Source organism: Epinephelus moara, chromosome 15, assembly GCF_006386435.1.
Source record: "Epinephelus moara isolate mb chromosome 15, YSFRI_EMoa_1.0, whole genome shotgun sequence".
Lineage (NCBI taxonomy): Eukaryota > Metazoa > Chordata > Actinopteri > Perciformes > Serranidae > Epinephelus > Epinephelus moara.
This window is the reverse complement of record NC_065520.1, coordinates 9,287,638-9,313,379: the sequence shown is the minus strand read 5'-3', so window position 1 is coordinate 9,313,379 and position 25,742 is coordinate 9,287,638. Positions and strand designations below refer to the sequence as shown.

Below are 25,742 nucleotides of genomic sequence, written 5' to 3'. Positions count from 1 at the left end.
ACAGTGCAGCTATGCTTTTCTCATCAACTTCCTTTTGGACATCTTTCAGCTCTGTAAACAGTTCGAGCACACGAGACATCAGTTTGCAGCTCCGATCACGATGCGGAGGAGCAGACACAGTGACCCTCAGCTGAACTCAAATTAAAGTCCACGACCACACCGAGGGTGACGCACCACTGCATCAGTTGATGACTCTGGAAGTCTTAACTTGCCAGAGTGTTAAAGGAGCTGTCACTCCTCTCACCTGCACAGGGGAAACTAGACTGCTGAGGGCAAACTTCACTTAGTTCTTACTCACTGAAGCACAGGGGGTGGAGGGGTGATGAGAGCAGACGTAGGACTGGCTAATCTGATATGAAAAATGCTTACTTCTAAATTAAAAACATTAAAGGTTATCAAAAGGATGGACCAAATAGCATCTCTCTGGCTTCCCTGAGGGTTGTGTCTCACCTGTGAGACGGGGCGGAGCCACGTGTTGTAAACATACGGGGCTCAGCCTCCCATTTACAACAGCTGTACGCATTTTTCTTCCAATCCATTTGAGATACTATGCCTAAAAATCTGTACATCTTCTGGGAAAAACATGATATTTACCAAGAAAAAAATATCCCGTAGAGCCTACAGCTTATTTTGCATCTAATTGTTCTCCAACTGTCTTCATCATTCTGAAACACAACAGATGTTGAGAATGACTACAGCCCTGTCTACAGGTTTACAGATCATTTTACAAACTCATCCGCATGTTTTAGGTCACTGAAAGAGTGATATTTTAATACGCCTTCTGAAGTGCAGATTTTTTAAAACTCTGGTTACTGTGCCTCTGTGTGGACGTGTAAAACAGAGCATTTGCTAATCAGTTACATCATCTCCTCAATTTGAGCATGCATTTTTGTGATGAGCATATGCTAGAAACAACAACAATGACAAAGTACCGGTTTGCCAACGTTTATTTAGCACTGTTTGGTCTCATGTATACTTTATTCCTGAATTTGGTATTGCTGCACCAATTCATGGTCAAAGGGAGGCATCTTTTGCACCCAATGTTTTTGCTCCACCTCAGTGTCTGCCAGAAAGTGAACCAGCAGATAGACAATTTTCAGAGTGTGATTCCTGTCGACGAAAAATGGAGGGAAAAGTTTTCCATATTTAGAGCATCACTCGTGTGTTTGAGTGAGCTCAGTCTTAAATTGAAAGGGAATCAATGAGATCTCCAGTAGCTGTTAGCCTGTACACTTTACTGTACGTGCGCTTTGGGTGGTTTTGTGCTCTAGTGTGGACAGAGATACTTTGTAAAATGAAGATTTTAAAACGGAGGGAAAAAATATCTGTTTTCAAAAATATGTAGACAAGGCCATCTACCTAAAAAGTGGCAGAAATTGTATGATGTTATTGAATTCAAGTTACATAACAGGTAGGGAATGAATTTGGCGTAAACAGCATTTCTAATAGAGAGAACAGAACTTTTGCTCTATTGATTTGCTGCTCCAGTCAGAGAGACTGAGGGGAAATGACACACAGGTATCAGATTTGAGGCTTTTGAGAGAACATTTGGATCTGGAGCGCCAGAAGCCTGCCAAATTATTGATTTGTAATTTAATTTAGCTTTCAAATAAAGTTCTTTTTCCCCAAAAAATGAAAATATGTCTGGAAATACACAGTGACATGAATCTAACATATTATTAACAAAAATAAATTGGCCTATTCATTTTTTAAAAAGCATTTAATTTACAGTACAGAACACTTATGATACCCATGAAACCTTGTGCAGTCATGCGAGCTAGCTAATGTACATAACAGCAAGGTGAAATAGCAAGCAGTTATGTACTATTGAAACATATTGGCCAATTATATGTATTATTATTTAAAGTGTACGGGCATTCTTGTGAGCAACAATAGATCATTTTGTATGAATCTGCCAATAATTATTATTTCAATAGTTTAGTATTGTATGCACCATAAAAGGGTATGTTTATACATGGCCACCCTACATGTTGTTGTAGGCTCAGTTTAATGTGAAACTCAACAGGGGGTCCCTGCTCTGTCTCTCTTTCAGCTAAGGGGTCCTTCGCCTGGAGAACATTGAAGACCCCTGCTCTAATCTATTAGTGGCATAATAACTTCCACAGAAGCAAGCAACAGGTACATTAGAGGTGGAACATTTTTAGCAAACATTAAAGAATGAATATTCCAGCTACGCTATTGCAGAATACAGCACCATCCCCACTAATAATTTTTCTACAGTCTCTTAGCTCATAGAAAGTTGTTGACCTAACATAATTTCCAGCTCAGCCTGGGCAGAGGATGTCTCACTGGCCAGAATAAGAGAAGAGCAAACACCAGTGTGTCTGTGTTGATGATGCTGTTATGATGCTCAGATTCCAGATAACTTGTTTGTTGGCCCGCAGCCAGCGTCTGGTCCTTGGTGATTACTACTGTATAAACTGCAGTAAATATTGAGAGACAGGCCAAATTAAATTCATCAATGCATTGTTAAAATGTCCTTGTCTGAGCTCAGCTGTGCTCAAACGCGCCACTAGATGTCATCAGAAAGCCTTCAGAAACACCCCTCACCTGTTTTCCTGGAGGAATACCATCCAATAAATATGGAGATACACACTGTGCATGAATTAATACTGTGCATCCTATTCACTGACATAAATTAAATGAGGTTTTCTCCGAGGCAGTGGAGAATGCAAGGCCACACACTCACCCACACATGCAAACATGTCCGCACTAATCTGCTGCTGTTGTAAACAGGAAGTAACACTGGACAGCGAGTGGGTATTAACCTGTGCAGATGAAGCTGGGGCTGCCGCCGTGGATCAGGTCGTCGTTATCGGGCAGGATGAACGGACAGCTCTGCTGGACCTCCAGGCAGTACTGGTGGCACGGTACCTTCCTCTGACAGGACTGCTGGGTGGTGGGGAAATACTGAGCACACAGCCAGGGCTTATAGGCTGTCTGAGGAGAAAGAAGAAGAGAGGATGACATTAATAGATGCTGGATCATGATCCGCTTGAGGACTGGTGGAAGTTGTTTGGCGCTGCTGGGTCTCAGGCCTCCCTCTGTTAATGGTAGATTTGCACCACCTTGTGCTGGAAAGTAATTACCTGTATATTTAAACCACAGAGCATCAGACACAAACACTTTTCAAAAATAGACACCCAGCACTCCATGCATTAATGAAAGCTCAGGATATATTAGCCTAGCAGAGCCTCTGGGATATTGAATCAATCTTACTGCAGAACATTAGCTAACAGAAAGTAAACCATGCCAAATACAGTGTAATGATTTGCTTATTTATGGATTATGAGGGGTTGCTCCAGCAGGTAGTAGATGTATATTAAAGGAACTAACAGTTAATCTGCTGATTATTTTCTCAATTAATCAATGAATGTTCGGTCTACAAAAATGTCAGAATAAGAGCAGAAAATGCCCATCTCCATTTCCCAGAGGCCAAGGTGATATCTTCAAATGTCTTGTTTTGTGTGACCAACAGTTTAAAACCCAAATATGTTTAATTTACTGTCATATAAGACAAAGAAAAGCTCTAAGTCCTTGTAATTTTGCTTGAAAAATGACTTAAAATTGTTTCCTATATTGCTGTTGCCCAAAAAAGCCTTCTTTAATTTTCTTTGCTATGTTTGTCCAGGTATAGCAACGCAATTCAAGATCAGGTGGCATCAAATAACGTCATGAAATCAAGTTTTTGTCTCCTCCCGAGTCATATTTGCCGTAGTTCACTGGGAGGCAGAATGTAATACAAAATGCACAGACGTATGTGCATAAGGAGACAGATGGTGACATGTAATAGCCAAAGCCTCAGGCTTGGAAAGCTTAGCAAAACAAAATGAACCAAGGGCAAACCACAGTCTGGATTCATTCTCATTTTTAGCTATCTCGTCATGTGCTTTTTACTGGGATTAACACCAGAGAAGGGAAATTACAGCAAAAAGCACAGAAAATCCATCGTGCAGAGAGTGTTATCGGATTTGTTTAGAACCAACTCATGCTGCAAAAAGCTCTACCAACCTGGTGGGATGAAAGGTCGTCGAAACTGTGTGCGACAAACAGCCTACATGTGAGCCTATACGCTACAAGGCCTGCTTTGCTTGTACATGTACAGCGTGAGCTTAAATAAAGTTTATACAAAGGGTTAAAAGCAAAGAAAAACCAACAAACTCTGGGTCTGACAAAAACACTTCATGTGCCAGCAGAATACATCAGAATACATGACCCCTTTTAGTTCACTGGGTGTCTTTACTAAACATAGCCTGATTAAATCTGGATTTTTTTTTTAGGTCAATACTGATAGCAACATTTGAGAGTTAAATAGTCACAGTATAGATTGTTTTTTTTATCATACACACGACATAAACAAACATGTTTAATAAGGATCCCCTCCATTTTTAATAATAATTTTAAAAATATTAGTAGGGCATTGTACAGTTGAGGATTCAACTTTTCAAAAGTAGTAAAAGTAACTGTTTATAGTTGCTGTTAATATTAATTTCAAACAGAAAACTTCACTGGAAAGTAAATGAACATATACCCCACAATAAAAACAGTAATACATAGCCTTTAGCCTAATATATGTTCATAAAAAATGGGACTAAATTATTAAAAATGCACCTGCATTAGTAGTGGCGAGCCTGTATAATAAAATTACATTGATCTACAATGGTTAAACGAGTCTACAGCCATGCTAGGAGCTCTGTGAGGCTGTACGTATTAACAGTGGGGCTAACATGCTCACAGAAACAAAACAAACATGCTAATATAGCATGTTAGCATGTAAACGTTGGCTAATTGGCAACCACAAAGTACAGACAGGGGCTGCTAATTAACATATCTGGCTAATTAGCTTTAAACATTTTAGCTAATCAGTACTAAACATTTTAGCTAATCAGTACTAAACATTTTAGCTCATCAGTAATAAGCATTACAGCACATTAGCACTAAGAGTTTTAGCTTATTAGCACTAAGCGTTTTAGCTTATTAGCACTAAGCGTTTTAGTTCAGCGCTAATTAACCACATTTGATAGAGCTACATTGTTAGCATGGCTAAAAAGTCATCAATAATGTAACTAATTTATCTTTATGTACAAAAATTATCCATCATTTCCCACTATAATGCTACATACAATTTATGCCAACTGATCAAACTCAAATCACACCTTTGCATTGCTGTATTAAGGTTCGTGGTTACCTATATGTCAGCATTCACGCAGATAATGGCTATCTGTTAATGTCACATGTCCTGTCTCAGTAGCAAATAGCAATAGCAGTATATAGATGTTGTCAAGGTTTCCAGCGAGTGAACACACACCATTCTGTGTAATCAACCAGTGGAAAGTCATGTGCAAAGCAAAGCAGTGCCGCACCATGTGCAACCCACACAAGGTTACTGTATTGTCAACATCAGCAACTCCAACGGCTTACGTCATCCTATCGGCCGACTGTGTCTCCTGTAATAGGATGGCAACACAGTATGTCACCCATTGTCTTGCAGAAATCAGTGAGCAAGCAAGGGAAGGGTCTGCCCATTATATAATAGGGGAAATGTGGCGCTGTTAAGTGATGAAGGGTGTTAAGAGAGTCATTTGACTACCTGACACATTCAAGCAAAGGGGTTACAACAGCCGCTTCCAAGTCGTGAATCACAGACAAAACAAACCATTAGTGGCAATCATGTAATTACCAGGTGGGAGAATAATAAAATGTTCAGCATTCAGACAGATTTACACATACAAAAGCATTGTTTTGCAAGAAATATGATCTTGTTTGAAAATGTGGCTATATTTCTTTATGAATTAAATATTCTCAGCTGTATCAAAAACAATCAAAGAGTTGAATACTCAAAAACTGCCTCATCCGGTTTGATCAAATGATCCACTGTCATCAGATAGGAATTCAAATGTTCAGTCTGATTGGTGCCCCATATACATGACATCACATTTTTCCTGCTAAACCCCACCCACTTTAAACCACGTGAGAAAAGAAAGGACTGACACACGTCGCTCATGTGAAACGACCAAAACTGCTCAAACTTTGTCAAAAAATATTCTGTACTGTAAATGCGGGACCCCATTGTTCATAGCTTAGACGTTTGACAAAATATTTTTAGGACCTTTAAATTATCATAGAGATACACTCTTTGTCGCGGTGCTCACACGCTATGTCTCACACGCTATGTTTCACAATCAAGTGAACTTTTACTTTGTTAGTTTTACATTCCCTGTTTAGCATTTAGCATGTGCAGTGACAGCCACCTACAGAAACATCATCACAAACACTAAACCCAAGGAGAGATGTCACAGCAGAGAACACGCTGCACATAGTTAATTACCCCCTGTGTTATTTAACCACAGAGGAACATCTATGGCTCGGAGGTGGGATAGTTAACTGTCATTGTAGTTTTAAAGTGTCATGGATGTTTGGTTAAATTACACCCAGGACCTGCACAAAGCTTAAAATGTATATCTCATGCCTCACATCTCCCCTGCATTTTCAGATGCTGAAATCACATTGGGGGTCTGATTTGTGTCCTGTTTAGACCGACATACAAAGATAACAAACACTGCACAGGCAATTATAATAATTATAATAATCTGATTATGGTGATGGTGATGAGAATGATAATGATGAGAACACCGTGGACCTAGATGCTTTGCAACAGCAAATATATTCCAGACACGTATGACTTCATGTTGATACAGTATCAGTGTGGAATAAACTGAACCGTAGGGGTTAAATCCTCCTAACTGTTTTCCAGGAAATATACTCATCCTTCAAAAAAAGGTCAACACTCTGATTTTAGTACCTAGATGGGAGATCTGTCTCCATTTGGACCCAGGTTATGCTCCTGGTGAGGGTAAAAAATGTTTTCCTGCAGATATTCTGTCTTAATAAACATGTTCATTCAAACCATCCTTTGTATGTTACAGGGTAATTTGAATAAATCACATCGATAGTTTAATTCCCATGTTTCCCTGCTTCTGGCAACAGTGAACTCATCGTAGTGGGGCTCTATGGCTGAACGCGTAGAGGAGGACCTGGCTCAAGGCCAAGATAAAATCACTCAGATCATTGATTACATTTGTGTTTTAAGAGTTCAGGGTATTCTGTGGAAGTCGGAGGCAATAAATCCTCGGCTGGGGATTTTCAGTGTGGCGACTTCCTGTCTGCACAAATGGGTGTTGTTTAATTCGCGATGATTTAGCATAAATTCTTGCCAGCCGTGAGATAATCTGTCTAGGGATGCTGCGGCTATCAAAAGAGAACCAAAACAATACGATCGCAGTCAGACAGGAAATCTGGGTCCTCCTGAAGATGTATGCTGGCAGTTGCCAAGGTAACGGCTTTTTCTGCTTTTCATTAGAGCTCAATGGGTACTGCCCCACTCTCTGTTGGTTTTCTGTTCATGTGCACATGTTTAAGCGTGCAACCAGGTCTGTGTGTGTGTGTGTGTGTGTGTGTGTGTAAATGTGTGCGTGCGTGTGCTCAGCGTGAAAAGGGAAGCGTATGAGAGCAAATTGAGTTAGTCAGGAAGCAGGCCTGGAGTCTGATTTGATCAGTCTAATGTGTGATCAGTGTGAATGGGAACCTGGCACTCAAAAAGCCTCTGTCGCCATGCAGCTTAGTCTGCTTCAAACAATGTACTGAAGCCCAGAGACACAGACAGGAAAGACACCAAGCTGCCGACCATTTCCACCGAGGCTTAATGCCTGCAGCTGATTTCAGCCCCAGCCTGGCCATTTGTACACACAGCGCTTCATCCCCCTTTAGGTGTTACATCTGCCAACGCTTCAAATCATAGATTTCAAAGATGAAATCAATGTGATGCTGATGTTTTGAAATTTACATTAATGCAGAGATATAAAATACGCCAACAAGACACTTTCTGCCAGTGCTTACATGCAAATCTTTTGAAGCCTAAAAATAACATTTAAAAATTAAGATTCAAACGCTGACGCTTTGGCAGATAAGTGTCAGCAGCACTGGCATCTGAATTTCACCACAGTGATTATTACTATTATATAAGAGGCAGACTGTAGAGCAAGTCATAGGCTGCTTCTTTTCTGTATGCAGGCAGCTCTCTTACAGCCAGAACATACTGTTCAGAACTTCAGCTAAATGACTCTTGGTTTGCAGTACATATTACTTTTTCTTTTACATTTTGTTAATTAACTTCAAACCTTGGCCAGAAACATGACCAGAAACCTCAGACTTTCCTCCAGAGTCCACCCAATATTAGAGAAAAGGCATCAGGTGGTCTTAGATACAATAAAGTAAGTCAGACTAAATTTGAATTCTCCTCACTTTGTGTGTAAGGAAATATACTATAGTGATACAGCAGCTTTAGGATAACAACAGATAAAAATATTTTTGGACATATTTGGGGAAATAGCATTTAAGTTTCAAGCGGAAAGTGAGAGCTAGTTAGCCTAGCTTGACTGAAAGTTGCTACTTCTTCAACTTGTAAAGTGGAAGCTAGTTAGCCTAGCTTGACAGAAAGCTGCTAATACTTCAATTTATAATGTGAAAGCTAGTTTGCCTAGCTTGACTGAAAGCTGCTAATACTTCAATTTATAAAGTGGAAGCTAGTTAGCCTAGCTTGACAGAAAGCTGCTTATACTTCAATTTATAAAGTGTAAGTTAGTTAGCCTAGCTAAAGCTGCTAATACTTCAATTTATAAAGTGGATGCTTGTTAGCCTAGCTTAAGTGGAAGCTACTATTGCTCCCATTAGGAAAATGGAAGCTAGTTAGCCATGTGGAAGCTAGTTAGCATTTCTTCCCATTGGACAGTACTTTTTATTCATGTTATCTTAACACCTCCTGAGTCATCTGCAGCTCCCACACACTCAGCACTGTGTTTGTTACATATTATAGAAGCTATAATGCTATAGCCAGTGTTAGCTGTCTTCCTTTCATGGTTCCAGATGTGGTGATGACAAATGACAAGTGACACAGTCACTAAGTAATGTCGGGAGTGTTTGAATCGCAGATGGGACAAAGCAGCAGCTTCTTCAGCTAAGGATGAACAACACAACGCCAGCTAACATTGGGCGAGAGGCAGGGTACACCCTGGACAGGTCGCCAGACTATCAGGGGTCATCCCTATGTTTCCCGGGTTCTATATTTCCCGAGTTGTATGTTCCTCGCTTACCACCCAAAAAGGTTCTATGTTTCCCGGGTTCTATGTTCCCCGCTCAACCAAAAAGGGTTCTATGTTTCCCGCTTGGTTGAGCGAGGAACATAGAACCCGGGAAACATAGAACCTTTTCTGTGTAAGTGGGGAACATAGAACCTTTTTAGCAGGGTTAAGTAGGGAACATAGAACCCGGGAAACATAGATACGCTCCCGACTATCACAGGGCTAACACATAAAGACAGACAACCATTCACGCTCACATTCACACCTACGGGCAATTTAGAGGAATACCCGGAGAAAACCCATGCTGACACACATGCAAACTGCACAGAAGGACTCCGTTCTTGCTGTGAGGTGACAATGCTAACCACTGCACCACCGTGCCACCCAACACTATATTGCACTCAAATTCATGTACCTCGGAGAACACTATTATGGCTGCACTATCACTGCTAAAAAAGCACAATTTAGATTTCTTCTTTTTGGTAAGTACAAATTTAACCAAATAACTAGGCCTACACAAGCCAAAACAAATGTCAAGGATAGGCTATATCTGATTTTGTAGCAAACATGAATTTTAATTTCAGTTCAATTTAAATGCTTCTAGTTTGTGTTTCTGTCTGGCAAAAAAAATAATTGGCAGGTTGGAAAAATGTGCATCTGATGCCTTCAGGGGGGTTTTCTGCCTGTGTGCTGTCATGTAGCATCAATCAATCTGAGAGCGAGAAAAGTTCTCAAATCGAATAGTGGAACAACCATGTCTCAACAAAGAGTGTGTGTGTGTGTGTGTGTCTGAGTGGAGGGGGGGTACTGTAACCAACTGGACTACATGTAAAAGGATGAGGAGAATTACTGAGTTATTTCAATGCTCAATGTATTATAAATTAGCAACCACAGAGAGAGAAATGTCACGTTTGTGATGTAATGAGATGACCCTTGTTTAATACTACAAAGCATTTCCCTCTGCTTGGCTTCAGGGGGATCCACAGCTCCGCTCAGATGGATAACCCCCCCTGTGACTTTTGTGTTGTAAAAGCGGGTCAGTTTTGGTCATTCTACCAGCATCCAGCAGTTCACAGGCAGCGGCCGTCTCAGGCTGACAGTTCCTGTAAATCTGACATGCAAAGCAACTCTTCCTCCATTCTGCTTCGCTGTGGCGTAGGGCTTCCCCTCACCATTCCCATTCACATGCCTGTCATCTGACATAGAGAGGACTGTGGGAGAGCTTGTCTGCAGACAAGAGGAACCACTGAGCAGCAGACAAATGGAAGTGTTTGCTCAATATTCATTCAGTAGCGAAATTACCACCACCATGAGGAAAATGTCAAACTAAAATTACTCCTAAGCAGCAGCTGCAACATAAAACCATAGAAGAAACACTTCACAAGAAGAAAAACTTTTGGTGTCCACTTTAAAATGTTTTCTTCTGTTACAAAATAACTTCAATTGGCTGCTCTCGTTTGAAAAACTGTTTCTGAATTTTAGTTGTTTTTTTGTCACGAATTATAGCAAAGCAAAAATTGGAGAAATTATTTGAAATTGTCCTTCCATTGATGCTGATTACTGGGAGGACATTTGTATGGAGACAAATAAAACAACTGTTTCAGCACATGCATGACTTTGTCCAACTCGAGCTGCAATGATTAATCAATTATCGATTAAAAGGTTTGAGTAATGTTTTCAGAAAAACTTCAAAGATTCCAGTTTCTTAAATGTGAATATTTTCAGGGTTTTTTTTACTACTCTATGACAGTAAACTGAATGTCTTTGTGTTGTGGACAATACACGACATTTGAGCACGTCATGTTGGGCTTTGGGAAACACTGATAGACATTTTTCACTATTTTCTGACATTTTGTAGAAGAGGACTGTTGCTCTACCCAACCTGCTCCTGGCTGAAATCTGGTGGCAGGAGAAGTGTAATGGATGAAATAGAACTCGGGCTGGCCTAGCAACAGGAGTTCGGAGACTGTTGTGCCCACATCTTTGCAGAGAACTGGCTCCATCATGGCACCCAGATCAGGTTGCACTTGCTGGGCAAACCAACAGACTGCAGGGATCCCAATGGGATGAGGGGGGACTGACTCTATGTTTACTTTTGTGATGCTTGGTGCTCAAACGAAGTCAAAGTACTGACAAAGCTAAAGGCCCAGACACACCAAACCAACATCAAAGAACTAGCGGCAACAAGAGCCCTTGCTGCCTCTAGATGCTGTGTCTTGGCCATATGTTTTGCACCTGCGTGAGCAGACATACCCCTCCATACCAGCAGACGACAGTAGTTTGTAACCATTATTAAAAAACGGAAACCTGGAGACTGTCTGGATGCTACTTTGCCACTTTGCACATTAACAACATAATCCAATGTTGACAGAACATACCTCACTCTTTCTTGACTTTAGCTTTTTGTTTACATTCCTCACTTCCGTTTCTCTTCTCGTGTCCTGAGCTGAACTGCCAATCAGAGCAATTGCATTTGCCAACGGGCTCTGCTGTGCCGATACCGATTCAACAAGCTGAATCGGTGGAAAAAAGGCCAACTAATGCTGACGAGGGCCAACGCTGCAGGACACACCACACCAACAAGGGCAGCAGACACTCTCCAACAGCCCAACTTCGACCAATGGCCAACTGTTGGCTTGGTGTGTCAGGGCCTTAACAGGGCTACCTTGAGCAGCACTTGGGGACAAATGCTGGGCTTTCCACCTCTAGACAATGTCATCCTGCACTAACATGCAATGGGCAAACCAAGACAAAGAACAGAGAAGCTTGTGTTCCATCACACACAGAGGAAGCCTGCTCAGAGCGCCATTACTTCACTATATCTTTACATAGCAAACAGTCGTTTGCTGCTATATGAATGCTCTGAATGTCATATAGAGCCCCTTTCATTACCCTAAATATATATAATTAGTATGCAGGATGCACCTGCATCATCTAAGTGTTGAAAGGAATGTGAAGAAATTCAATTATACTGGAGTGGTGTTAAAAGGGAAATGCAAAGTTGGATAAAAAATCTCTAATAGTCCAGAATTATACATTTATTAGGTGTAATGGCTCCTGGATTTGACAAAATAGACAGATATTAACTGAGTATACTGAGAAAATGCTTGAAAAGTAATTACAAGAAAAGGGAAGACCAAGTACTATACAGATAAATGGACAGAATTACCAATGCTGACTGCTTTTAAACAACATACGCTAAACAGCTGCTCCATGCAAAAATGAAGGAAGCAGTGGAGGTAAACTACGACACAAGCGGATATCTATACACAGATGAGCCAAAACATTAAAACCACTGACAGGTAAAGTGAATAACTTTAATTATTTTGTTCCAATGCATTGTTCTGCTGGGAAACCTTTGGTTCAGGCATTCACGTGGATACCACCTGACATGTTCCACCCACTCAAACACCGCTGCAGACCAAGTACCCCCCCTCATGGCAACAGTACTCCCCAATGGCAGTGGCCCGCCAGCAGAAAAAAAGCAGCAATAAAACCACAAATTCAACTAGGAGCAGGATATCTCTGAACTCTACATCCCAAATCCAGCGCCAAGTTAGCTGTAGTCATGTTGGTTTAAGCTGTCAGTATGTAAAAACTTTAACTCAACATGCCGCTAAGTATCAACACTCTCTTTCTTCCCAGCAGGACGGTGTCACACACACACCGGCTATAAAGTGGAATGACAGAGACGGCTATAAAAAGCATATGAGTCAGCTGCAGAGTGAGATCCCAGTTAGAAGCTAAATGACACAGATCATTGCCGCTCACACAAATCACGGCCGCTGTAGAGCAGGAAGCAGCTCTCACACTACCTGGGCTATTTTCTTCACTTGATGAGAGGCATTTGTCTTTTGCATCGTAATGTCCTGAGTGTGCAAAATATTACAACTGACACCGAAAACCCTCACATTAGAACATCTCTGAGGGGGAGTTCAAGATGGTGGTCACCTGGTCTACTTTATGAGACTTTCATGAGAAGGAGCATGTTCACAGACAAAACAAAATGTTGACAGGACTTTGATGCACTCACAACTCAAACCTCAGTGGCCGCTTCGGGTCACTGACACAACCGTCGAATAATCCAGCAGGACAGGGATGCATACGGGTGTCTGTCTTCCTGCACTGATGTCTCTACTTATTACATCCCATTCCCCGGTGATGTAACGTATCCAGGCGCTGTATGTGTGCTCCTGGAAAATGACACTCTGAGGCAGAGCGTTTTCATCAAATTAGATGGTTTGCAATCTCAGTGCAACCCTTGTTTGCACATTTACTGTGTCATCTTCGAACAAACGAGTGCTCTGCTGAGGAAACAGGGTCAAAGAGGGGATGTGGTGGAGGACTACTGAGCCTAAACATGCCATCTTGTGTCACTTTCTTTCCTGGAGAACATTCTGGCAAGCAATAGCCGGAGGGTTTGAAACTGGAGGGGGAACTCAGTCCGAGCTATAGCTGTTGCTAAGATGAATGACACCTCTGACACAGGCAGGTTGACTGACACTCGACAAAGGGGAAAGGGATCACGAAACAGCCCTATAGATCAGATGACATTTGAGGATTTCTTAGTGAGATGCAGGCACAATGAGAGCCTGGAGAGTATCGACATAAATATGTGGCAAATCTATTTTCGGAATCCGCCATTTACATGTTTGCCTTCATACACACGAGGGATTCACACAGGAAATTATATAACATGTAATCCAGCGTGATTTCTAGATGTAAAGCCCTTTGAGACAAACTTGTGAGTTTGGGCTTTATAAATAAACCTGACTCGGCCTAACCTATGCAAGTGAGCATGTTTGTGTGATGCATATGTTTAGCTTGAAGGCACCTACAAAGCTCCAGCCTCTGCCACAGTTGCACAATACTCTAAATTTGTATTTTAACGGGGATCTATTATTCTCATTTACAGGTTCACACTCACATGTAATGATTCTACTAGGACACGCTCATAGCTGTAATGATCATAGAAAATTTCATTTTCCTCATACTGTCTGTGCTTGATCACCTGTGTCCCCCTCTGTCTGAAACACTCTGTTTTAGCGCCTGTTTCTTTAAGTCCTCTCCCAAAAAAGCCCAGTCTGCTCTGATTGGTCAGTGTTTCCAGGTTTTTCATATCTCAGTGTCTATGCTGTCATTGCAGCTGAGGAATGACTGTAACGGAGAATAGCAGCACTTTCTACCATGAAAAATCACCTACAAAAGCTTCTAAACACAACATGGACGTGCTCCAGCAGGATTAAGATCTGAAACCGACCCTTCGCTAAGTCCTGCCCTTCAAACGCAGACTGGCCATCCATAGAGTATCGGCTAACTCCGACAAGGGTCCAACAATTATACAGCTGTACTCCATTGACTCTCATGCAATTGTGTCAGATTTTCAGGCTTGTTCGTGAATTTCAAGCTAAACATTGTGCCTAAAACCAAACTCAAACCTTGAAGAATTAAGGGTTAGCTAGCTAGCATGCTACTAAAAGTATAGTCTGAATGAATACACTGCTGCTTTTGCTTTTTAATGATTATAACAGAGAATAAAGAGCCACCCTGCTCTACAGGTGCTGCGGTATAGTGGGTCACTTTTACACTGTGATGTAGAGGCTTTAGCAGTAATTTCTATCTTCAACTTTTTAACCTGTTTTTGATGCTGAGTCAGTTTGACATCCTGGATTTCTCCTTCAAACATACTGTAGACCCTAATCCGGGCTAACTCCAAAAGTTTGATGGACCTTCACCAAGGATCAGGGCTTAGCAAAAGGTCAATTGGGGAGAAATTAACAACATCAGAAACCAAAATTTCATGTTACCCTCACATTAACATCTAGCTATATGTACATTAGCAGTGTACTTGCAGCTGGGGAATGAGTGTATCGGAGTATAGCTGCAATTTCAACGGTGAAAATCACCAACTGAACATGTTCCAGCAGATATATGATCAGAAATCTGGGAGAAAAGCTCGTCAGCAAACAAGTTAACATGTTTCCCTGATGTTAGCATGTAGCTTCCTTTAGCAGTGCCTGGAGCAGATGACCAAATAAATTAGTCCGGCACACTATGACGTCATACTGGAGCCAGAGAAAAGGAAATTGTTTGAAAACCTCAAGCTTTTGTCACAGGGATTACTTTTACATATGGCTACCTCATAATTTGAGACTTTGGTCATGTTAAATATGAACATCCTTCATTGTAGTACTATACAGTAAGACACACACACACACACAAAAAAAACAGACCATTAATTAAGCCATAGAATCTTATTATACATATTTTGATTTTTTAAATGAAACTGTGGTACTAACTACATTGAAAATACTTGTTTTTCACAAGCCCCCAAATAATTGATCTTTTGTTTCTTGTGAAGTGGTTATGAAATACATGCTCCCCAGACTCCAGAATACTTAAGCCCAGTGTGTGTGCAACCCTAAAATGTTTTCGTTTCAAACCTCAGCTTTCTCACACTAATCAGAACAACTTCATTTGTGCAAATTGCCATAAATAAATGCTCATAATGCAGACAGCAATACAGAGACGCAAAATGAGAGCCCTGTCAATTTCTCAGCGATAAAAACACATCACACAGAACAGCATTTAAATGTATAAACTGTAAACAGAGGTCTTGATTAGTGATCTATCAATCATATTGTCAGGCCACAATATGAGTATCTTAATTCAATGTCAACTGTTTTTGTGTTACCATGAAGTTTTAGTTTGTCCTCAAAATGATAGAAGTCAAGACAGCACCAGATCCACACAACATGAAGATGCACATTCTAAGCTTGTGACGTTGGTTAGCGATCCATCAATCGTATTGACAGGCCTCCAGGAACTTCCAGAAATCCTGAATCCTTTAACTGGAAATGCCATGTAGAGCACACAGTCTTATAGGACAACGGAGCATGGATCTACCTATTAGGACATGAAGACAAAGATGGCGTTCACTTCCCTGAACCATGTTTTGTAGATAAGTTCTGAGAAAACATGGTCATGAATGTGCATGGCGGGATTTGTTTTCAGCCTGGTTTAGCACAGAGGCGCAGCAATGAATTGGTTAGATTACAAAACAGGTAGATCTAAGATCACTTCCTATCTACTGTGGGAAACGGGGGTAATATCTGATAGATACAAGGTTGTTTCCTCGGTTTGGTTTCATGTTGCGTAGATGAAGCCGTGCTCTGGTCGCAGGATCCCTGTTGGCACAGTTCCAGCTCTGCAGCTCTCTTCTCCAAAGGTTTAAAGAAATCATTTTCAGCTGGATCAGAGCTCTGGGAGGCTGCTGAATAGGTCAGGGTGGCTCTGCTTTCTCTATCGATGCAGAGCCTGCTGACTGCAGGAGGCTTGACCTAAGCCCAGGACATATTGACTGAACCCCCCCCCCCTCCTCACACACATACACATCCCGAGATGTCACTCCCTGATAAACACAGCAAGATAAATGCTGAGTGGGGACTTTGTCACACGCGAACCACAACAAACTGGACTGAGCAATACTATCATCAGCACCCATTCATCCTCAGCTCAATACTAGCTGTGTGTACGATGACTTGTTTGAGTCTCCAGATTACACTGACATAAACCAGAATTTAAAGTAGTCCACGCATCATAGTGAGACAGATAATAATAAAACTAAAAGGGCACTCAGAGAGCACAGACGTCTGCAAAGGTCAAATGCCCTATCTCGCAATGTTGAAGGTAGAAACAGATGAAGCTGGATGATGTGATGATTATGTCACTGACTTTTGAGTGACAAACTTTGCATACACAGATCTCATCTTACTGCTGTCATCGACAACATAATCCTTGAATCCAAATTTTATCATTTTGGACCAGCTCCCTCCATGATAGCTGCCTTGTACGTTGGCCTCTGCTGTAGGTTGCCAGGTTTGCACAAACGGCACTAGAAATCACCCGATCGTGTTTCAAAAACAAGCATAACTTCTCAATATCCAGAAAAATACAAACGTCTAATTTTTTAAAAAGTCACATCCTTTTGAGTCATGTGTTTTAAGTCTAAAGGTGCTGACACACCAGACGGACGGTAGGCCGTCGGCCAATGTCAGGCCGTCGTTGAGCGTCTGTCGCCCTAGTTTTTGCGGTGTGTCCTGCACCGTTGGCACTAGTTGGACCCCTGTCGGCGGCTTTTCGGCCGATTGAGCATGTTGAATCGGCGGAGCTTGTCGGTGAGAGAGATCACTCTGATTGGCTGTTCAGGTTTTATTTCCTCACCCCTGTAGCGAGTGCATCTGCCTGTAGTGAAACCGGGGCTAACCGGTGCTTCCTCCTCAGGCTCCACTTCACTCAGCTGCCCGACAGACCCGCTGCTTCTTCCCACTTTAACCTGAATAACAAACCGGGGCTAGCTGTGAGGCTACCGGAGCGTTAGCCGCAGCATGACCCGAGGGAAGCACAGCCAGTTAGCCTCTGCTAGGTTCCGGAGGAAACACCGGGACCGTCTGGATGTAATAGTCCGTTCTGTAGTGACACCTGCTATGCATCCGCTACTTTGTTTATCTCATGCATTCCTCGGACTTCCGGTTTCCCCTTTTGAGTTATTTCCTCTCACGCAGGCGCAGAATGTACGTGCTAGTTGGGCGTCGGATGTAGTCTGTGTAGTGTGTTCAAATGCAACTGACACAGGGCGACATGAGGTGACGTGAGACGACGCAACAGTTGGCTTTCGTCGTCGCTAGTTCTTTGATGTCGGTTTGGTGTGTCAGCACCTTAAGTCATGTGACTTGAGTCCTCTACCTCTGCTGCCACTCCTAACACTCTGTCTTTAGTCTTAAATTGTGTCCACTCTAACCAGCTTCTGTGGGAGAAGGGGACTCGATTTTCTCTAACAATCACTAGAAGCCAACATATCTGCTCAATCTAACGTCACTTTAGGTCCAAACTGATGCAGAGTCTTGCCAACGTACTTGTTTTTCCAGGGTTTTAAGTGTGGAGCGGAGCGAAGTAAAAAACTGTGATGTTGGTCAATACTGAGAGGACACGTTGATTCAGAACAGGCTCGACAGCAGCGTCTATCTTGGCTTACTGTCGGTCCCTTACGGAGCTCATTGGATTGTTTTTTATTTTAACCAAGAAACTACTGTTTCATATCACAATGCCAAACAAATCAGTCAACTCAAACTTGCTGGAACGGATTCAAAGGTCTGAACCCAGGCAACTGAGGCTGACAAACAGACAAACAACCAGACACACCAGGCCCGATAGATGGCTTCCTTGGAGGAGGTAATAATAATAATTTGTGAGCACCAGTTATCTTCTGCAACAGGAAAGAAAATAATAACAACTTTATCTTTCTTATTAGTACACAGTGACCTCACATAAATCCCACCATATGTACCTTTGCACAACTGCAACCTGAGCAGGTTTATGTAGTGACTTTAATTGATAATCATGCATCATAACTAATAACTATAGCTGTTATATAAATGTATTTAAGTAAAAATAACAATATTTTCCTCTGCATTAATTCAAAAATTCTCAGTGTCTCAAAGTCGCAGAGATGCACTTTCTTATCTTGAGTCAGAGTCATACATTTTGGAACGGATTAATATTAAGTCAATAGAATCTTTATAAATGTTTGATCACTCTATTGTGAGAATAGCACGATAAAAATGTGAAATTAATGTTGCTGGAATAAATTTAATTTGTGGTTCTGCCATGTGTTTGCGATTGGGCACCCTGAGAAAGTAACACATGAGCAGAATGATGTCACTCATGATCACTTTTCAAGGTAAATACTGTAAATGACGACCATTATCAGACGAGTGCTGGCTGTAATGACAGTGAGGGGAGGAGGAGGAATGATCAGCCTGAGGGGGGAGAGCAATCAGCATAGATTTATTGGCATGGAAGGGAGTGAAAATGTGAAAGATCACAGTTTGAGTGATGGAGGGCAGATAAGTGTGGTCAGGACGGCTATCCCTGTGTAACACTGTTAGTGTGGACGTTTTATCTGCCACTGCCTGAGAAAGAAAGAAGGCGTCATCATTTTTTCAGGAAACAGTAACAGGGTAAAACATTTTTTAAATGTGTTTATTTCCGAAGAAAAAGGGAAGACACCTGTAGCATGGAGCTAACTCCCTGAGACATCAGTTTCGTGAAAGAGATAAGTGGAAATCGTGCCAACAGTTCATGCACAGGCTAAGGTGGATTGAGAAAACTAAAACTGATGGTGGTGGCTCAGGAGGAGTCGAAAAGCAATAGAGCTTTAAGTAAGTTAGGAATAAAACATGCATGCTGGAGCTCTGGTAGATTTTTCTCAGAAATGTCATTAAAGCTATCCAGAAATGTTTTATGAATACACAAGGACAAAATGAGAGTTAAACAGCCAAGAGGCCTCCCATTCCGCCCACAAGCTCCTGCCATGATACACCCCCTCCTCCTGCCGTCTCTGCAGTTAACATCACAGCCTTGTGGCTGCAAAAGAACTTTCCCGATATCTCGGGGACATATTAGGGCTGCTTCTGAGTGCGAAAGAGCATCTATTAGAATCGAGAGAGGATTGAGCATTTCCGAGTAACATCTCCTGTTCTAGCAGGGCTGAGCGCTGCTGAGGAGATGGGAGTGGGGCTCTCAGTGTGACAGCGGGGCAGCTCCTCAAAGCGCTGCGGAGCGCCTCTCGACTCAGGTGGCCACTTGGCAGATCAGATGTGAGGATGTGGGGGAGAGGTCACCGCAGGATCAACACCAGGACTGTGGGTGTACCAGGTGGCTCTGATAACAGTTTGACATCCTCTCACAGATCACTGCACACCATGAAACCCATCGCCAGGCGAGGATGTGAATATTCTGCACATCTACCTCCATTACTCCCCGCCTTGCTACATAAAGAGTGCACTACCTCCTGGACTGGACTTCACTGTGGCTGAGCAGTGAAGTCACAGTCACCCTGTTTTAACTTGGTTTTAAAATGTGTCTTTACATGTGCACCTGTACAGTATCTGTGGGCAGGATACCACAGGTAGAGAGGGATCTTTGTATCATTAGCAGCAAGCAATACTCAAAGACAGGATACCACAGCTATATCTCATCTCAATTATAATATGATTAGATTTTCTCAACAAACTGTTGTTGTCAGATGTTAAAGACAATATAAAGACCGCCTGTGCAGTGTCGTCCTCCCAGAAAGCCCAAATCAACATGGTTATTTTGCTGGTAATGAAGTTATACGATGTGATATGGAATAATGTTTTGGTATGGTTCCAACAAAAATAGCCGACTGTTATTCTCACATGCAGGATGCAACAAAGCCTCCTTCCCCTCCCACAGGAAACAGTATGTTCACTGTGTGCGTTATACTATAACATCATAGTCTGACTACAATGAGTTTATTCCTAAAACACGGCTTTTGTTTATGATGTACTTCCTCTGCAGACTCGCCTTCTGGGCAGCCAATTGTTCTCTTTGTTTTATACGTTTACACAGCATTACATTAAGTTAAAATGCACCAGCGTAAAATAAAATCTGACTGTGTTGCATGTAAGACTCTGAATGAATCTGTCGTTGTGAATATAGATCCAACATGTTTTTTCTGGGGTATTTTATTTGTTGTTGTGTGTGTATCAAAGCCTCTGTGCCATAGAGAGCCATTGTTGTCCATTGGTGACATCACCATGAACCAGGGACGAATGAAGTACAATTTTTTTTCTCATATCGCAATAAAAACATTCGCAATAAGTTGATTGTGGTGAATTTCCATTATCAGGATAATTGTGAATATCGTCTCCAGCAGCAGCAGCACCCAAAGAGACTGCTGGGCAATTGACAATAAAAGAGACTCTGCAAAAACAGGCTCCACACACACCAACCAAGACGGTGCGCCCGTCCCACATGGTGTGACGTATCTCCTTATTTTCTACTAAATGAAATGATCCTGAGAAAATGCCCGGGAAAGTAAACAGCACAATATGAACAAAGCAGAAAAAAGCTTTGAGAGACGAGCACTAGCATGTTCCAAACTTGCTAATCTGTTAGCCATTAGCTCGTCAGCATCACTAGCTAACCAACTAAACCTATGAGTCGTCACAAGTCTCTAGCACTGCCTATTTTGCAAAGACGTGTGGATAAATTTTTACCAATTTCTGACATGAGTGGACCTTAACTTTGATACTTTGCTTGGCTGACGTTATTCTCCTATTATCTGCTCTTATCCTCCTGTCTCTTCTTCTTCACTGTGTATCAAGCACAGAATGAAGATGATGTAAATAAGAAGCATTTTAATACACTTAAAGCCTTATACAAGTCTATTAATATCACGTTGGCAATGCAGTACAGTCGTAACTGTACATCAGTTTATTGCATAAGACAAAATTAAGGAATTTAATGGATTTGTAAGTGTATGGTTTTTTGTTTTTTTTTTGGTGGAGAAAACAGAGCTGTTAGACAAATCGCACGGCGCTCTCATAAACAAAACTCATGTCCAGTGACTGACAATTCATTTACCAGGACAAACATCATCCTCAATCATCCTAATGGGCCACACGGAGCTTAAAAGAGATTCGAACGTAACCTTTTACCTAGTCCACAGCATACATGCAGACCTGGTTTAAAGACACTTATAAAAAAAGTGCACATGAAGAGAGAGGTACCTCACTGGGGAATAAGGGGAAGTCAGATAATCTCATTAGCGCCTCATGGTGGGGAATTCAGATGTGATCGTCTGAAGGCAGCCCACAGGATATTGGAGTTACCGAGTCATTTTTTGTTTTCTGATCTGACACCGCCAGATATGGACACTGCTGCTGCCCTCTGAACAAGGACACAAAACCTCCATCCTGCTCCTGTATTTTCCACATTAGTTAAACACTAAAATTCAATACAGCACACTGCAGCTGGGATATGCATTCAGGCTTATATCTGTCCCTGTAAAAATAATCCATTCAAATACCTATGCAGACAATAGCACTGTTAGACTAATTGATGTCATGCCCATAAATGAATGGAGGTATTAGTCTGACCCTTAGGTGTTTCACAGGGAAAAAACATCCTGCTTGCAACATCTTCATTTTCTCACAATGTTTTTACTATAATTACATTTTGGTTGTTCTATTATTACACAGGGGAACAGCTTGCCAACTAAATCCAATTATACTTATATGATATATATATAGTTAAGAATGTCATTTTGATTGTGTCTTCTTTAGGGCAACATGCACTTTTTAAAATTTCACTCAAAAAAAGGAGAAACTCCACAAATTTAATACATGAAGATAATGTTACTTGTCATGCTTGATAAGTAAGTAACAGCTGTGTAATTTCCTTTGTGGCTTTAGAGGAAGCTTTTTGAAGTCTGAGAAAAATATGAGGTCTCAATTTGAGATAACTTGATGACATCAAGTTATCTGGATTATGTCATATTTTGCTTGAGACTACTAATTTGTATCAGAAAGCCTTCATTACAGACTGGAGTTTGAAAGATGTGGTTGTGCCTGGAAGGTCTAACAAAAGAGACCACTGAGTTGCATTATGGGAAATGTAGGTTCAGCCTACACAAGGAGAGGGAATCACCAGAGGCCCTATGCTACAATGCTGTCACAATACTTGAGTCACAATACAATATTGTTACATTTTTTTAACGTGTTGAGACATGCTGGGTATTGCAATAAGAAAAATTATGGCATTATTACACTATATATTGCAATTTATTACATTTATTTCAACTGCTGATTATGTCCCCAATGAAACATATTTTATTGTAGCGAAACCTATCTAGTCGACTGAGAAAAGCAAATGATTTTATTATTCCAGTAGACTACCAAAAGTTTAATTTACTTGATACTTGGCGTCTGCATTGATTCGATTTTGCCATGCAAAAATATCGCGATACTATGCTATCCACCTCACTCCTAGCCCCCATGATACCTTGCGTGAATTATGGGTGCAACTTCCAGCGATTTCCAATGGTAGCAGTTTGTTTACAGTACCCTATTCTTCTTTCCAAGAGCAATTGGGAAATAAAACATGGAACACACCACCTGTTATAGCTCAAACTGGATTATGTGATCATACCTCTGCTAGCTTAAGGTAACATCTGCTCCTTCTAAAGATAATTTCTGATGACTTATTAACTAACACAATCAGCAAACATTTAACATAATTCAGTATTAACTGTTTCCCATCTAATCCTCCGCTTGTCTGAATTAACGACGTAGTTTACACCTTTTTTTTAAACTTCTGATTTATTAAAAACTGTTCCGAGCGAAACATAAAGCTGAATTTATAGCAGCAGACTTCAGTAATAGTAAAATAAATAACATTTGGCATTCATTTTTTTATATGATATAAAGGAAGTAGGACTAATACTTTGTCGCTATGTCTTGTGAAACTCTTGTGGTTTTATTTCTCATATCAATGGTACCTCTGGCAACAAGAACAGTCCCTTTTTGTTCTGGTTACATGTTCAACACAGTTGCTGAAGAAAAAAATGTAGCTTAGACTGGTTGTTAGTCGTTATAGACACGGACAGTGCAACAGGTAGCAGAGCTCCGCTAAGACATTTTATAAAATGCTACGTTGACATTAGTGAAATATGTGTTAAAAAATAAATCAGTATTTGCTAAACTGAAGGCAAAGAACCAGTGTTAGCGGTTAGCCACCAAGAGTAGCCACTGGGACTAACCACAGACAGTCTATGGGACTAACTAGCTAACCACAGACAGTCTATGGGACTAACTAGCTTACTGCTACTTCTGCTATCTCACAGGAAGTTGCGGCCATAATCATTTCTACAGTAGTGCCCTCAGAAATAAGGTGGATATCGATTTCCTTTTCTATTGCAAAATATACATATATTTCTAAATATAGCAGCTCTGTGAGGCATTGCTTTTAGCTGAATGCTAACATCAGCATGCTAACATGCTCACAACAACAATGCTAACATGATAATATTAACCATGGTCTCCATCTGAGTTTAAAGTGTTAGCATGCTAACATTTGCTAATTAGCACTAAAGACACGTTATAGCTAAAGCTGATGGGAATGCCATTATTTGCTAAATGGAATCATTCCTTTTCACAGGAATGATGTCGCTATAATTACAAACGTCACCTTTAATTGACAACATTACTGTATGCCAGAGAAATGACTTCACATGTCACCTGTAAATGAGATGGCACAGAGGTTAAATGAGGGCTGTTAATTAGGTAACCCACTTTAACCCCCTTTTCCCTGATACGTTCCCCCCCCTCCTCCAGCCCTGCTGTCATCTCATGTGATGTGATCTGCTCTCCGTACGGCGGTTCACAGTTAAAACAATATGGAAGCTGTGCCGTGCACTGCAGCAGCTAGCCTCCCCTCTCTCCTCCCCGCCTCATTAGGATGCTGCTCAGGGATCTGCCCATTCATAAAAGGGCCTCCGTGGAGTGGGCCAGGCATCTTGAAGGGACAAAATCCTCTCCAAGGTCAGCATTTCCAACCGCCGCAGGAAGACACAATGGTGAAAATCACACGTGAGCGCTTCCCTGTGCAACTTATACGGGTGAACAATCTGTCGTTTGTTGATGCACACGAGGCTGTGTGAGTCTGAGACACACACACACACTCACACTGTGTCGGCTAATATGAATAATGAATAAAAGGCTAACGAAGGCAGCGATTAAAAAAAGCATGAGTGATCACAGGATATCCATGCAGATGAGATCAACCACATTTATACTGTAAGATAACTGATAGATTTGGGCATGAGAGAGTCTGTGTATCTATGTTTTGTTGTCAAGTACTGAAGGGATAAGTGAGGGGGCAAATCAAAGCTATAGTGGTACCCTGAAAACCAGTATAATCACTGCTGTTTGGACAGATACACACGACACACTGGAATACAAAGAATACAACCACACTGATACAGGACTCAGTGATCTGCAGGCCAATATTGGCCCTTGACGTGAAAGGATACCAGCTTCTGTCCCTCTGATATGAGAGACATGTTGCTGTTTGATTGATTGCATTTTCAGTTTGGAGTTGGCCAAAGAGATATGGGCTGTCTATGACAACTTCATATTGATTTCAGTACAACGCTCTGACCAGATTTCCCTCCAGTATCAATAGATTTATAATTCTCACTCTGTGATTGACATTTTCATTATTTTCTGACATTTCAGACTAAACAATTATGAGTGTCTGCAGCCATGCTAGAGGCTCTGTGAGGCTGTACGGAGACACAACAGTGCCATGAGCTAAATGCTACAGTGTCAATGCTAACATGCAGATGTTTAGCAGATATGTTTACCATGTTAGCATGCTAATTAGCACTAAACACAAAGAAAAGCTGAGGCTGATGGGATGCCATTACAGGTATTTAGCCAGAAACAAAAGTATTGGACGAATTAAGATTTCGACCAGATGACAGTGCTAGAGAAAAGGTCAAGGGGTCACCGAAGTTCTTACTATTCATCTTGAGGGGGACATGTTTGTCTGTACTGTACCAAGCAGCAAATTTCGAGGATGAAAAATTAAGCCAATGCAGAAGTGCCAAAAACTGCAGTTCCTCAAATGGCCCCTTGAGGCTAGCTCCAAAAGTGAGTCGATCCCAAAAGGCACTCAATGCCCAACTTCACAGCAAAACTAAAACATATTTACAGC

General features: G+C 41.4%; 1 protein-coding gene across 1 annotated transcript in view; it reads right to left on the bottom strand.

Moving 5' to 3' along the window:
• The window catches only part of nalf1a (NALCN channel auxiliary factor 1a), a 38,860-nt gene that overhangs the window by 4,711 nt on the left and 8,407 nt on the right, over positions 1 to 25,742 (bottom strand). Inside the window, exon 2 of the mRNA XM_050063694.1 lies at positions 2,790 to 2,961. Coding sequence (XP_049919651.1) covers positions 2,790 to 2,961 — 172 coding nt within the window. The remainder of the gene's footprint in view (positions 1 to 2,789; positions 2,962 to 25,742) is intronic.